This window comes from Setaria italica, chromosome IX (assembly GCF_000263155.2).
Source record: "Setaria italica strain Yugu1 chromosome IX, Setaria_italica_v2.0, whole genome shotgun sequence".
NCBI classification, from domain to species: domain Eukaryota; kingdom Viridiplantae; phylum Streptophyta; class Magnoliopsida; order Poales; family Poaceae; genus Setaria; species Setaria italica.
Window position 1 is genome coordinate 52,922,999 of NC_028458.1, and position 14,899 is coordinate 52,937,897.

The following is a 14,899-nucleotide window of genomic DNA, read 5'->3' on the forward strand; positions in this document are numbered from 1 at the left end:
AGCTTTTAAACATGGTTAAGAAATCCTTAATAAATAAACCTCATACATCTTTAGTGGTTGCATCTAAACATAAATGTACTATATCCAGTTTTTAGCTCGACTGTATACATAATTGTTGGAGCCAGTGCAGCAAAAAAATGTAAAACAAAAAGAAACTATACCGGTTATTACTTTGATTTTTGGGAAGATATTAGCAGGTCTTGGTCTACTTACTATTCCTCTCAGATTTTTTTTTGAGAAATTTTAGAATGGTTCGAAAAAAATGAAAGTTGTTAGTACCAAAAAAACAAGAAGAGATAGAATGGCGCTGTGGTGGGAGGAACCTATATTTGCAGGCACATTATCTCAATGAAGTGAGCCCAAATAATGGCTCCGACTATGACATTGATCATCATTACTTATGAACAGAAACTAATTTGGCATGTGGTCGAAATTTGCTTACGAGGAGGATGACAACTTACAAATGCTCGAGCTAGTAATTAAATATTATTACCCTTTTGGTTTCGAAATGTTTGAGGTAAAGTTCCTTGAAAAAAATATATCTGAGGTAGTGATAGCTCATCATGATTATTTGGCCCAAGTACTAGTTAGTCCTAATAAAGAATTTCGGACTTATTAAATCATTCTTGGCGGTAATAAAATCATTCTTGGCGGTAATAAGTTTTCCCCTCCACACACGAGCCAAACGACAACTAAAAACGAGCAAAAGACACACTACACCTCCAACACGTTTGCCTCCAAATTACAACATGTCATACGTTTGACATGAGAGCCCCTTACACTCTACGTTATACTCCCTCCGTTTCAAAGTATAGATCGTTTTAGTTTTTTATTTATAAATATTATTATACATATAGATATATAGATATAGTGTACGTCTAAGTACATAATAATATCTATGAACTTAGAAAAGTCAAAACCATCTATAATTTAGAACGGAGGAAGTACCATCTTATCGATCTTTTGTCTAATTTCTATTATCCCCTCGCACCTCGCTTAACTCCTTTCGTGCATCTCATGGTATAGACAGCTGAGTGCATCTCGTGATCTTGGTCATTATAAAATTTCGAAAAACTTAAGTAGTCCCTAGTACTCCCCATATTTTTTTTTTATAAACATCTAAGTACTCCCGATGCCAGTCCCAAATTAAGCGTTGCGTTGTAGATGTGCGGATCGTGTTTTAAGCAAACGCAGATCAGTTCGCGTGTTGTGACCAACCTAGACAGCTGAGTGCACAAATAACACAGGCGCCGCACAACTTTAGAGGAGTTGACCCAGCCTACGCTGTCCATTCATGTCTCTCTGAACTCGACCGTCTCAAGTTGGAGCACACCACTGACTACTCTACCCGTCTCGTGCAGCTGCCGCGCCGCTCAGCTCAGGCAGCCTGCGCGCGTCGGCGCCGGTCAAATCAGCGGGCCGCCGCCTGCGAGTCGCAACGGCCGTCTCCTGCCGCCCTGCAACGCCGCTGCGCCGCCGCCGGCGTCAGGACTCTGCCGCCGTGCCGCGGCAATCCGGCAAGGGCTTTTTTTTTCTAGCACAGTCCGGCAAAGGCTGACACGCGCCACCTTTGCGTTCTCCAAAAGCGTCAGGGGCTCAGGAGGGCCCAGCAACAGCCTGGCAGCCAGCAGCAGCAGCAGCGAGCGACGCAGAATCTTGGCCTGCTAGGGTTACGATGTGGGCTATAGAAGAATTCTCGGCCCAATCTCTAGATGGGCTTCTCGCGACCTGCCGGCGCCGGCCCAACCCATCGACAAAACAGGATGAGCCGCCGACGCGAATAGGAAATCTCTCGGAGGAAGAAGACGGCAGCAGAAGGGACGAAACTCCGAAGCGGCCGGTCGCCGCTCCCCCGAGTCCGCGACCGCGACCCGCGAGGAGGGCGAGCCCGCCGAGGCGGAAGGTGCCTCGAGATCTCCTCCCCGCGGCTCGCGGGTCAGAAGCAGCAGCAAGTCGCATTTCTAAATTCATCGTCGTTTCGTCCCCACCCCATCCCTGCCATCTGCCTTCCAAAATCCGCACACCCCCTCCTCCCCCCGCGCGCCCAGTTAAACCCGTCCGCGGCCGCGAGTTTGACTCGTGATCGCGTCCAGATCCGGCTTCCTCCCCCCTCCGACGACTCCCGCGCACAAAACAATTCCGAGCGAGGCGGAGACCCCCGTGATAAATCACCGCGCACCACCCGTGGCTTCCCACCACACCACCGAATTATCCGCAGTGCGGGGCCGGAGGAAGCTTCTGAAGGTGAGAGTTTTTTTTTCCTCTTCTGCTTTCCCGGGGTTTTCCGGCCCCGTTTCTGCTTCAGGGCGGGGTAGGCATCACAAGAATTCGATCTTTGGGCGTCGCCCTCGGCGCTTGATGCCCACTTGGGAGGTTTCTTGCGACGCCTCCCTCCTTGGGTGTTAAATGGGTAGATGGGGTGCCAATGAATAAAATGTCTTGCGGAGGCTGCGCACGAAACTGCCACTGTGCGAAGCGGTCGTCGTTGGTCCTGACGGGATGCTCTCACCTAACATTTGATTGATTGATGTTTTTATTTTCTTCTGTCCATGGCGGCGTTTAGTTCGTGCAGTGACTTCTTGCGCTAGCATACGACGCATGCTTCGGCGACTATATAACTAATTCCATTATTTTCATGTTTCTTTAAAACAGAATCAGAAACTCTTCATGTGACTGATCGGTTGGTTGCGCCGGCTTGTGAGGCTCCAGCAGCAAGTTCAGGGAGCACTTCGTGTGCTTGCAGCCACTTGTAGATTCCTCATCGAGGTGCTGGTGCTATCACGTTGTGGTAGTTGAGAAGGATCTGTCTAACTTCCACAGCTGCGAGGAAAGCTTGCTGAGGTATGCTGTACTTGTTTTCTTTATTATCACAAACTAGCACATCCCATTATTAGGACCTCGTCTAAGTTGTCCTCCTTGACTTGGACCAAGTGCTTAGGTGGTACAATACGTGCTGTTGATATTTCTACATGTCCTGTCATGCTAGCAACCTAACATGCTTGCGACGTGCCCCAAGCCTGTTTGACTTCCATGGCTGTCATGGACAAACGCATTATGCCCCCCACGAGCTTATTTGATTGTGCTAGCTGCTAGGTGGTTGTTGCATACTGGTCTTCCCTCTTCTCTTGCCACCTCGGGCTGCCTCAACTGGCTTAAAAAGATACATGCTTCATACCTAGATCATTTGGAGTTGGAGTTGAATTTTGGTTATAAGCCATGGCAAATTCCCGGGCTGGACGTTACAAGGTATTTGTTGACCTTTGCTTGGATTCTTTACTTCTTTATCTGGCATACTTTGGTCGTGTTTTGATGCTGTTATGAAGTGTTTCTGATCCTGCTGCCTCATCTTTTGCCTTTGATTTTGTTGTGCGACTTCTTTTAAGTACTTGTTATCTGCCTTTTGCTTTTGCCTTTTGGTGTCTGCTTCATCTTGTTTTGTTTTTGTTTGACCTTCCTGTATCTTTACCTTGCTTGCTGGTTCTGTATCACAAATATGATTTGGGTAACATGTTTGCCACAGAAGAAAAATAGGATGGCCTGACACATAAAGCAGACTTTTACTTTCTCTCTGTGAAATTTTTCAATATTCAGTATTTATCAGCATCAGTTGATAAAAACTATTTCTTTTGTTCAGTAAATTAGCATTTACAGCTATAACCTTCTTGATGTGCCTTAGATTTGTTTTTTTTATTTGGCATATATGTGTTGGAAGTTGATCCTTGAAAGTCCTTCCATACCAATCCTAGCTGGGAGTGCAGGAAAATGTGGTTTGATCTTTAACATGTGATGTTGATGATCTCTTTATCACACAAGTTACTGAATAGTGCAACTAAATCTGGTAAACACAAATATACTTGTGCGCAGTGTTGTTAGTCCCAATTGTTACTGTATGAAACTTGATTGGAAGGTGCTGATCTCTGGGGGTAGGGCCAAATTTGTGGAGTTATGAGATGTCAAGGCTTTGTATAGGTGCATAGTTTTTAGGTATTGTTCTGGATTGTCAATTTCTACATTAGTATAATGTCAGATTTCCATAGATTTTGTTTTAAGATCAAATCGGTATCCATCAAATGTGAAAATATAGGCATCATCATTGCAATATAGGAATGACAAGGTTGATTAATTACCTGGGTTTGCAAACAGTTTAATTTTAAGGGTGAAGCTGATTTTAAAGGTGTGGAAACCTATTTAGAGGACAGGAATTTCTGACCCTTTCTTTTCAATCTTGTTCTTTTATGGTGTGAAACCAACATATAGTGATTGCTTTATCTTATGATACAATTGCGTATCCTAATGCAATGTAACATGTGAGAGAGTTCACTGGCCAGTATGCATGCATATCACTATCATGGTTTTTAAATGCTGTTGACCTAGCCATTCCCTTTGCCATGGTTGCAGCTTTGTGATCTAGAAGGAGTTAACTCCTACATACTCAAGCAATGTGATGAAAAAATTTCTCTTGTGTAGCATTCGAAATCAAATGCAGTAGAAGAATTCAGTGTGTCATAACTAGTGAACTGGGAGTTGTACTTGTAATGGTCAATAGTAGTTTCTTTTTCTTGTATCATGTAGTAGGATACAAACTGATGATGCGGTGTGGAAACTGAACTGTGCCCTCTTATGCTTTTGCACTTCACCAAATTCTTCTAAGATGGTTGCATACTTTCTTTACATTAAGGAAACCTAACCTATGCTTAAGATCTTAACTATCTGATGCATTAACTTCAGTGTCCTCATGCATTTCTTTGAAACTTTAGTAATTGTAGTAGTTTGCATGTTGCAGATGTCTAATCTCTCAGACCCCTCCAAAGAAGATGCTTCATCAGAGGGTTCAGGTACTATCCAGAAAAATGGAGCCTGGAGTAACGCATTGAACACTCTTCTGCAGCAAGCCTCAGTCTATGGTGTTGCTGCTGGGTATTGTCTATCAGCATCTCTGCTTTCCATCATCAACAAATGGGCAGTCATGAAATTTCCGTATCCTGGAGCCCTGACAGCTCTGCAGTACTTCACTAGTGTTGCTGGAGTTCTCCTCTGTGGACAGCTAAAGCTCATTGAGCATGATGGCCTCAATTTGAGGACTATGTGGAAGTTTTTACCTGCTGCTGTGATGTTCTATATCTCCATCTTCACAAACAGTGAACTCCTGCTGCATGCCAACGTGGACACTTTCATTGTGTTCCGCTCTGCTGTGCCAATATTTGTTGCCATCGGAGAGACGCTGTATCTTCACCAGCCATGGCCATCGCTGAAGACATGGCTTTCACTTTCCACTATACTTGGTGGAAGTGTGATCTATGTTTTCACAGACAACCAATTCACTGTGACTGCTTACACCTGGGCGGTGGCCTACCTAGTAAGCATGTCCATTGATTTTGTGTACATCAAGCACGTTGTCATGACCATTGGGCTGAACACATGGGGCCTTGTGCTATACAACAACCTTGAAGCTTTGATGCTGTTCCCCCTTGAGCTCCTTATAATGGGAGAGTTTGATCAGATGAAGGTTGACAGCTCCAAAGTGTCAAATTGGCTTTCATTTGATGTGGTCCTCCCTGTTGCTCTCTCATGCCTATTTGGGCTGTCGATATCCTTCTTTGGGTTCTCTTGCAGACGGGCTATCTCTGCTACTGGGTTCACAGTATTGGGCATAGTGAACAAACTCCTGACCGTGGTGATTAATCTGCTTATCTGGGACAAGCATGCCTCCTTTGTGGGTACCATTGGGCTCCTTATATGCATGTCAGGTGGTGTACTCTACCAGCAATCCACCACAAAACCAAAAGCACCAAAGGTTGAGCCAAAGGAAGAGAATGATGAGGAGCAGCAGAAATTGCTGCAGATGCAGGGAGTGCAAGAGAGCAGTTCAACTCAAAAGTAAAGTTCTTCATAAACCTTAAAAGAAGTTCACCATTGATGCGGTACCTCCTTTGCAACAGCCTCGCCTGAACACTTGGGCACTGGTTGATGCTTGGAAACAAACACATGGGTGGATCATGGATGGTAGTCCTGGACTAGGTGTTGCAAAATCTCGAAAAGTTTTAGATATTAGATGCCATGGAGGGGACCTAGCTAAGAATCATCATGCAATTCTTTGTTACTGCATTACCGTTTTCATTTGTTACACAAGATTTTTATGGTAGTAGGGTACGATGGACTTGTCAAATGTACCTACCTACCTGCACTGAATACGTCGTAAATGAAAGCATCTATCTCATCAACATAATATGGTCTGTGCTTATCTATTTCTCTGCTGAAGTTTGCCAATTTATTCTGTAATGGTGATGGAACCATCCGTTTCCCTCTTATGCTGAAAGAAAATCTTTCATGTGCCCAGTGCATGAACTGTATCATACTAGAAGTCTGAAGCAGATGCTATTCAAGTGAACTTCGCATGCTGAAAGTCTGAAAGCGATGCAGTTCAAGTAACTTTGCTTGGTCACTGGCGCAATGCATTCAAAGAGCATCAACTACGACATTAAAATGAGTCTAGTTTTTTTTTTCAAGTGTATTAGTTGGTTGCGTGAAATATTTAATGCAGTCAAAGTACTAGGATTTATAGTTGTAGTCAAGGAAATATAATGACATCTAATAAGGTACAGAGGAAATATCTCTGCGTCAAGGAATATTCAGGTTGTTTATCTTTGCACATATGGTGTTGGTAGCTTCTGGTCATCGGGAAAATACGACTTCCTTGCATCCTTTTAATTTTCTCTTTTGAAGGGACCAACTCCTTGGTATCTTGTAAGTTTTTTTTAAAAAAAAAGGTATCTGGCCATTTCTTTGTTTCGTCGCATCAGGGGGAATTCAGAGTCAGTACGCTTTTGTCTGATGATGAAGGAAGAAGAAATGAATAATACTGCATTGTTTCCCTTTTTTCTGCCAAAAAAAGAGAAAAAAAGATAAAACACATCTTGTTTGCCCTTTATTCCTTCCGGACGGGCGAAAGGAAATCCTCGCCGTCCGATCCATTCGTCGCGGCCCAGATTCCATCATCATGCTGTTTCCAGTTTCCACCCGTCATTCATTCCGTTCTACCAAAATCTAAACCCAAAGCCGGTCTCTCTCGCACGGACGCACGCACCCGTCCTTGCTCCCTCCCCCCGACCTTCCTCCTCGCCCAATGGCGCACCGCGAAACCAAAATCTCGCAATCCGAACCAACCCCAGCGATATAGCGCCGCCGCCGCTCGATCCCGCCTCGCCGTGCCGGCGCCCCTGGAGGATCCCAGCCCGTCGCGAGCCGCGTGGGGTTCCGCTCCAATCCGAATCCGAGCCTCCCGCAGGACGCCGCGGGTCTCGTCTCCGGCCTCGTAGGACTGTAGGAGGTAATCGCGGAACACTTGTTCTCCTTGGTAGTTCTTCTTTTCGGTTCTGTTCCTCCGGTTGGTGTGAGCTCCGTCACGTTTGATCTAGGGTTTGTATTTTTTGGGGTGATTTTACTGGGCTAATCGCGTTATCGATTGTCTGCGTGGTTTCATTTGGTTTCGATTACGCACTAACTGTTGACCAGGTCTGATGAGGAATTTGAACTTTGCAGGAGGTCGCCCGAGGGTTGGTTTCCGAGCTAGATATGTACGGGCAGGGAGGGAGCTTTAATCCACACTATCGCCATGGCGCGCCGCCGCCCCAGCACCAATCTGGGGTAACTGGGTCCTTCCCTCAGCAGCCTATCCCACCACCGCCAGCACCGTACCCACAGCACCCAGGAATGCGGCCTCCGCCTGGCCCGTACCAGCATGGCGTGCCGCCACCTCAGAACCAGCCATACCCTTTTGCCCAGCAGCAGAGAGGTTATGCTCCGATGCCGCTGCCGCCACAGCAGAGAGGCTATGCACCGATGCCAATGCCAGGGCCGCCGCCACAACAACAAGCTACCTATCAGGCCCCTCCACAGTATCCCATGCCGGGGTCCCTCCCTCCACCGCCGCCTCGGCCACCCAGCTTTGCTCCAGAGAATGCACTGCCTCCATCTGGCCCACCACCACCTCCTCCACCACCACCCCCATCTCCTCCGCCTCCATTGCTGTCTGCACCTCCCGCTCCTGTAGTTGCACAATCATGGGGTGCAGAGGCAGGAGGAAAAGAAGAATGTGGTGATGGTGGTGGTGGTGGTGATGCCAAAACTCTGAAAGCAGCTACTCAGCTAATTGTGTCTGATGACTCAGACATGGATATGGATGGTTAGTGCTCCATTTCCCCTCCTCCATCTCTGTTCAGTGACACTTACTCCATTTGAAACTCACTTTACTCTTGTTGCTGCATTTTGTGTTACAGCAATAAAAGATCATAGTTTATATTGTTGAAAAAAACATCTCTGTGCATGAACATCTTACCTGATTTTGGAATTCCAGATTAATTTTCACATTGGTTTGTCTCTAGAGATTTACTTTTATCACGAAAAATTTTAGGGGATGAGGACTCTCCATCAAGGCAACCTCTTACCCCAGATAATTCTTCCCTTGTGACTGCTGAATGTACTGGAGATGTTAATGTGTCAAAGTCTGTCAGTGATGTTTCAAGCCTGGGCAAGCATTTGCCACCTGGCAGTGGTGAAAATGCTAAAACTGCACATGTAACTGTGGATGGTGGGAGCCCATTCAAACTAATACAAGGTTATGCCTCCGATGACAGTGCAAATGAGGTTGCTGCTGGTCCTGATGGTGCCAGCACCCTCGTTGTATTACCTGAAGATAACAAGCTCAATCATCCAATTGATAGAAATACTGAAATTGGTTATGACAAACATCCTAATGCAAAAAGAAATGTGAATTCCCCTCCTGGCACTGAGGAACATGTTGAGGCTGGAAAGTATCATCTCAAGGATGAAAGAAATCCAGTGAAGCATGGCACAGATGTGCTCGGGCATCTAGCCAAAGAAGATTTAAGTGACAGTGAATTTAATGGAGGGCAAATGAGTAAAAGGCATGAGAGGAGACAAAAGAAACGAACCTGGAGCCAGTCGCCTCAGGATAGAAGTCGTAGTCCACTGGGGTCAAACAAGGACAGTCCATCCCAAAGGTACGGCACCTTGTACCTTGCCATGAACTTCAAATAGATGCATCAATTCATCTGCACTGCACTTCTGTTTCTTAGATTTTTTTATGACATTCAATTGCTGCTTTGGAAGTCTGACTACATTTAATTTCTTTCAGTTCCTCACCTGGAAAGCAAAGCAGGCCACCATTTGCTAAGCGGATTCATCCTTCTGTAGAAGGTAATTCAGGAGATAGAATTGCTCAGCAAAAGGGCCTGGTGCTGACAGAGAAATTTGATAGTTCTTCAAATGATTTAATTGGCAAAGTGGGAGATAAGGGCGCACCTGATGGTGCCCTTGGATACAATTGTCATGGTGACAATTTAATTTCTGAGCCTTCACAACCAGTGGCTGAAATCCCTGTGGGCCAATCTGCTGGAAGTGCCCCGTTTGCATCAGTACAGACTACCAAGAACTCCGTGGCATGTGATCATCTCCAGCCTCATCCTCAGAGTTTGTACCCTCCTGAACACATGCCATCCTCGAATATGGTTCGGCTACCAGGACAGTCATTATTTGCAACTTCAGAATTCCCTCAAACGCAGTTCCAGCATAATGTTATCGCACCAGCCAATGAATTCATGCAGAACCAGATGAGAAGCTATCCTCCACCAGATCCGTCTCATCCTAGACCATTGGATTTCCATCATCATACGCGCCCGCCAGCAGTTCCTTCTCACCAGCAGCCTTCTGCCATTTCTGTTGAAAATGCTCCAGTACCTCCTCCAGACAGATGGTCTGAGTATTCTGGTGGTGTAGGTCTATCTTATTCATCTCATCATCCGCCATATGGTCAGCACCAGCCTCCAGGGAATCTGGATTCAGGAACTAACTTGGTTTATCCTTCTTTCCAGAGATTTCCATCAAATCTACCTGGAAGTAGCGATCTTGGTCCTTTATCTGATGTTGGTTTGCCTAAATCATCTATCAAACCCCACTACAACCCATTTGCATCTACCTTTGAACAAACAGATCCAAGTCTAGATATTGGTCCTGTTGTAAGCCCAAATGCAGTTGACTCTATTTCCACAAAAGCAGAACACATGAATGCCCTGTCTCCTTTTGGTCAATCATTTCCTGAATCCAGAACACATGCCCACGAAAGTTCTGCAGAAGCTGTGCCCAATAAACAAAAGCCACTCCGTCAGGACTTTGCTTCCGGTGCTCCATATGATCCATTGCTTGACAGTATTGAACCATCAAGCAGTTCAATCAACAAGGTAGATCCTAGTAAAGAGAAAAACCGGAGTGCTGATAGTCGTGATGTGTCAAAACTTATGAATATAGAAGTGGACAGTGAAAATATGTACGGATTGGGGGTTGTTGCTGAGTCAGAAGTTGAGGGACTTGGAGAGGTGGCAGCAGATACCGAAGCAGGTGTGGTGGAGAATGCAAGTCCTGAATTCCTGGGTGCTAAAGACTGGAACTCAGATATTCCTGGTGATATTGACAATGACCAAACATTGCACAAAAATAAGAAGGGTAAGGATTCCCGATCAATGAAGCTTTTTAAGGTTGCTATTGCAGATTTTGTTAAGGAAGTTCTTAAGCCATCGTGGAGGCAGGGAAACATGAGCAAAGAGGCTTTCAAAACTATTGTCAGGAAAACAGTTGATAAGGTTTCTAATTCAGTCCCTAGCAGTCATATTCCAAAAACACCTGCCAAGATTAAACATTATGTGCAATCCTCTCAAAGGAAGGTGACAAAATTAGTAATGGTATGTGTATTATCACCTGTCTAGCATATTTGTTATTGTGCATATATTCTGTTCATATGCTTGTAGCATTCTGTGACAATATATGTTATGCAATAGTCTTGTTCATGGCATATGATTTGTTTAGCAAGTAGCAACTGAACATTGTAGAGAAGTGAAAATTATGCCATGCCCTTGATACTGAGAAACACAAGTTGCACTTTAGTTGGTTGCTTTTGAGCCCTAAATTCTGATGTCCTGAAGCATGTTATGTTGTCATCCAGCCATTTGGTAATTATTTATTTGAGTTTGCCAACGTATCTTTATATTTTTTTTACGTGAAAGCTCCATTCTGATAATATCACTGAATTGAGCACATCTTGTCTGGTCATCATCTGGCCATTATTTATTTTACTTCAGATTTCCTATGCAGGGGTATGGGCACCTAGTGAATTTGTCATGTTGCAATATTTGAAAATTACACCAAAAAGATCATGCATGTAGTAACATAAAGTTAAGTATATCTGCAAGAAGTCAAATTCTTTCTAGATGCCAAGAAACAAAATAGGCAAGCAGTCAATCTGGCACCATTCATCATGTGCTGGCACTGAGAGTAGTAGTTTTAAATCTCAATATAAAAGATGAATTTAATATTGAATTTTTGAAGCTTTATTAGCTTTGTTACCTTTACCTAAATGATTTTTGTGATTATCTCTTGAAACATTGCAACGTGTTGGGTTAACTATATTTGGCTAAGAAGGGAACACCCGAACCCCAGGACATCAATGAATTAATGTATTTGTTTACTAACATCTTGATTAAGTTTCTGAATAACAATTGGCCCCACATAAGGGGAAGACATACATGAGCTATCTTATTGTGCTTGCGAGTTTTGCTTTCATACATTTTCAGAATGAGAAAGCTTTGTATCACTATCTTCATAAAAAAAATGTGATTCATCCCCCATATATCAAATATTTTGTAATCAATGGTACTATATTCTCCGTTAGTTCTTTGTTGTGCCATTTTCTTGCTCAGGACATTTGTTGTGATGGCTCCACTGACTCCCATTACTACATTTCTTCAGGGGTATGTCGACAAGTATGCGAAGCTATAGTTAGATGAGTAAATGGGATTATGCGCTGAACCAATCAGAACTGTTAAGGTTCCAGAATTTGTGATGCATACTAAATGAGGCTGCATGAAACAGTCATTCAACAGTAAGGTACTTCGCTCTAGTTCTGCAGGAAATGCTGTATTTTTTTGGAATATCACGCATCTAGGTTTTCTTCCAGTTTTGATAATTTGCAGCCTGATCTCTTGTACCTTGTAAGGCATGTCCTTAGCTGTTCTGTTCATATGGTATTTCCATTTCTTCCCCCAACATGGGATAATAGGATGAGACCTATGCAGTGTGCGCTATTTCCGCAAACAAGCTGCTGAAAGAACTTTGTTTCTGGATGGTAAATGTACATGCTGAGAGCTGGATGACTTGACAAACTACTGACTTGTCGCATTCTTCAACGTGGCTTATGCTTTTATAGGATATTGTTTGGTGGCAATATTTTTCGGACGGGATAACATCCATCCTGCTATTGCTATGGACTATCAAAGATCATAGAACGATCCCAATCTTAGCTAGAAGCTTGTCCAGAGCTAGTGGATGCAACAGGAAAAGGACACGAATGCACGACACCTTGAAGCTTTGGCAAGCTTGAGAATATGGTGTGTCCCGGTCCAAATTTACTGAAATTGTTTGCTTTATACTGTCGAACTGTCAAAACAGCGACAAATCTAGCCAATATGGTGTCTGTATAATTCGACTGTTGGATTTACATGAAACTGTCTAGATCCATTCCATTTCCACCTTTTTTTTTTACTTCGTCCCAAACCCTCGCCTTTCGTCTCTCTTACCGTTGCCTTCCTCTCGGTCGCTCCCATGTTCTCCTGACTCTAGACTTTGTCAAGCCGGCCTTCCCCCGCTCACCAGGTGCCAGAGGTTATGCACTCAAGGATACTCAAAATGCGCCCGACAAGCAAGTACGGAAACTACATGGTGGTGTTTGGGTTGGGATTGGCCTAATGCTAAGTTTTGTACAGGATTAGAATAACTAGGCTAGCTAGCCTTTCCCCAATTCACAAATCATTTTGGGTTTAATACGGGTGTTTTTTCTTTTGCCAGGGAAACTTGGACTGGCTATAGTTACATATAGATTAGGTGGATTAGCTGGACCAGCTAATCTCGTCTTCCTACTGGCTCGTTCACAGTTAAAAATTATTATTTCTGGTTTTAAAAAGGGTGGTACTGACGAACCAGTTAAGAAAGCCCATGGACGTTTGACGGGCGGCCCAAACCCAAACAGAGCAAACTGATTAATAACAGAATACTATAAGTGTGGCCGTGCGTTGCTACGGGCATAACATATTTCCTTTATGAGTGTCAATTTTCACGTATGAAATATTTTTGATGGCATCAAAATATATGCATACACTAAATTTTTAAAAATATTCATGTTCTGCATACATATTCCAAAGTATGCATAGAACTGGGTATGACCCACAATATAATAGGAGTATAAATTATTGCAACTTTATAAGTTTTCTCTCGCTCCGCTTTAACCCATACGTGTCTATTTCTACTACCATCTAGTCGTTGACGTTGGGGAGGTAGAGTCTCACTCTATGATGACATGCTGCCAGTGGCAACCTCCTCGACACCACGCATTGCTGGTTGCTGCCATAACATCTCCATGGTTGCCCCCTCCTAGCATAGGCCATTAAGTCGTTTCATATTAGATCAACAAATTCATTTCAGAAGACATTAGTAATCTTATCAGTAAGCACTCAATATTTTGCAAGCACCATGATGAGCAACAAGTGTTTTAGCGCACGTGTATGATCTGTTATGGTATGAATTTAATCTCCCTTTTCAAAAGATAGTCTCATTTCTGAGTCACAGAGAAATCGTTGGCCCTTTGAGTTACTGGTACCATGAAATGAATTCAGAGCTATGCCTTAAAAATCAAGTTTCTGTTACCCAACACACCAGCTTTGGAAGTTTCATCAACCTGTAAAAGTAAATAAGAATTCTGCCCATTAGAAATACAAAATGTGTGGGTATTGGCACTATAAAATCAGAGCATAAGCTCTTTTTGGGCCAAGCTTGACCTGATGCATTAGATAGGAGCATGGCAGGAGAAAGGTGAAGAGCTAACCCCAACGATCAGCACACTACAAATTCTCAAGCTGCTGAAAAATGCAAAATACTTGAAAATCTGAGCTGTATCCCTGGAACTTTGCAGAACCAGAACACCTATATAGTTCTAAGCATCATTCTCCCATCAACTTATCACCTTCTATCTCTGCTCGTAGGTCCTGTATGCGCAAAGGGAGCATTGCATCAGTAAATGGAGTTGCAAGTGGAACTGGATTGCATACGTGCAAGCAAAAAATAACAATAAGGACATTCATCATACCTGCTGTGCATCATGAGCAACTCAAGCTCAACATGTCAAGATTATGCAGTGTTTTTATGAAAATTTGTGAGAATGCATCATACACCTTTCCTCAGAGTAGTACTTTTCTTCTGATGGGCTGATGGTGGCTTTCTGTACCCATTCCATGCTTCGGACTGCATTTTGCAATAGTGAGAATTCAAAGTTTAGATAGAACAAGGAAGCTTCAGAATATGCAACTTGAGTTGTCAATTCATTTATGCGGGCAATCTTACAAGAAACAAATGCGGTAGCTGTGTAGCTACACCTAGTAGCCAATCATTTGAGCTTCTGTTTATCAAAAGAATTGCTAGCTTGGCAGCTTTAAATGAAAAGGCTAAAAGAAAGCTATCTCTTGACCGCTATTGCTACTGTATGAAAAATTGAAAGTCTTGATTAAAGAGAAGGACAGAAAATGTCACTGAGCATACGACAAAGTTTCAGATGTTGTCATGTTATGAAATCACGAGGACCTAGCCAAAGAAAACAGTATTGAAAAAATATATAAAAAAAGATTACTAAAAGAATCTGGTATACCGAAAATTCCAATAGTTCAAGGGCTGACGTAAATAGACAGAGCAAATCCCATCCCTGCTGTCTCCTTGAAACCCCATTCTAATAAAAAGTACTAAACTATGATTATTTTATTTAGCCTTATTAGCAACCAAACTTGTT

At 43.5% G+C, this 14,899-nt stretch overlaps 2 protein-coding genes across 4 annotated transcripts; both read left to right on the forward strand.

Annotated features, from left to right (window-relative positions):
• The first annotated feature begins 1,802 nt into the window (after nt 1-1,802).
• On the forward strand, nt 1,803-6,353 carry LOC101771749 (GDP-mannose transporter GONST3). 2 transcript variants are annotated; one of them, XM_012843141.3, is made up of 3 exons: nt 1,803-2,244; nt 2,653-2,841; nt 4,784-6,353. In XM_012843141.3, the coding sequence occupies exon 3, from the start codon at nt 4,784-4,786 to the stop codon at nt 5,879-5,881; it is 1,098 nt and encodes a 365-aa protein (XP_012698595.1). In that variant the 5' UTR covers nt 1,803-2,244; nt 2,653-2,841; the 3' UTR covers nt 5,882-6,353. The 2 variants fall into 2 exon arrangements, with proteins under 2 accessions (XP_012698595.1, XP_004985191.1); XM_004985134.2 differs by lacking the exons at nt 1,803-2,244; nt 2,653-2,841 and adding an exon at nt 2,928-3,246.
• Nucleotides 6,354-7,022: 669 nt separating this feature from the next.
• On the forward strand, nt 7,023-12,596 carry LOC101772150. 2 transcript variants are annotated; one of them, XR_215966.2, is made up of 6 exons: nt 7,023-7,327; nt 7,540-8,182; nt 8,411-9,020; nt 9,155-10,754; nt 11,818-11,955; nt 12,275-12,596. XR_215966.2 is itself a non-coding variant. In XM_004985135.2 (5 exons), the coding sequence occupies exons 2-5, from the start codon at nt 7,573-7,575 to the stop codon at nt 11,845-11,847; spliced, it is 2,850 nt and encodes a 949-aa protein (XP_004985192.1). In that variant the 5' UTR covers nt 7,023-7,327; nt 7,540-7,572; the 3' UTR covers nt 11,848-12,271. The 2 variants fall into 2 exon arrangements, 1 of the variants encoding a protein (XP_004985192.1); XM_004985135.2 differs by lacking the exon at nt 12,275-12,596 and having other exon boundaries at nt 11,818-12,271.
• The last annotated feature ends 2,303 nt before the right edge of the window (nt 12,597-14,899 follow it).

Bases quoted from the DNA above. Each gene is read 5' to 3' on its own strand.
- LOC101771749 (XM_004985134.2), top strand. From the start codon at position 3,217: ATGGCAAATTCCCGGGCTGGACGTTACAAG. The intron at 3,247-4,783 runs GTATTTGTTGAC...TGCATGTTGCAG, and splicing joins CCCGGGCTGGACGTTACAAG to ATGTCTAATCTCTCAGACCC.
- LOC101772150 (XM_004985135.2), top strand. From the start codon at position 7,573: ATGTACGGGCAGGGAGGGAGCTTTAATCCACACTATCGCCATGGCGCG. The intron at 8,183-8,410 runs GTTAGTGCTCCA...GAAAAATTTTAG, and splicing joins CTCAGACATGGATATGGATG to GGGATGAGGACTCTCCATCA. The intron at 10,755-11,817 runs GTATGTGTATTA...ACATTTCTTCAG, and splicing joins AGGTGACAAAATTAGTAATG to GGGTATGTCGACAAGTATGC.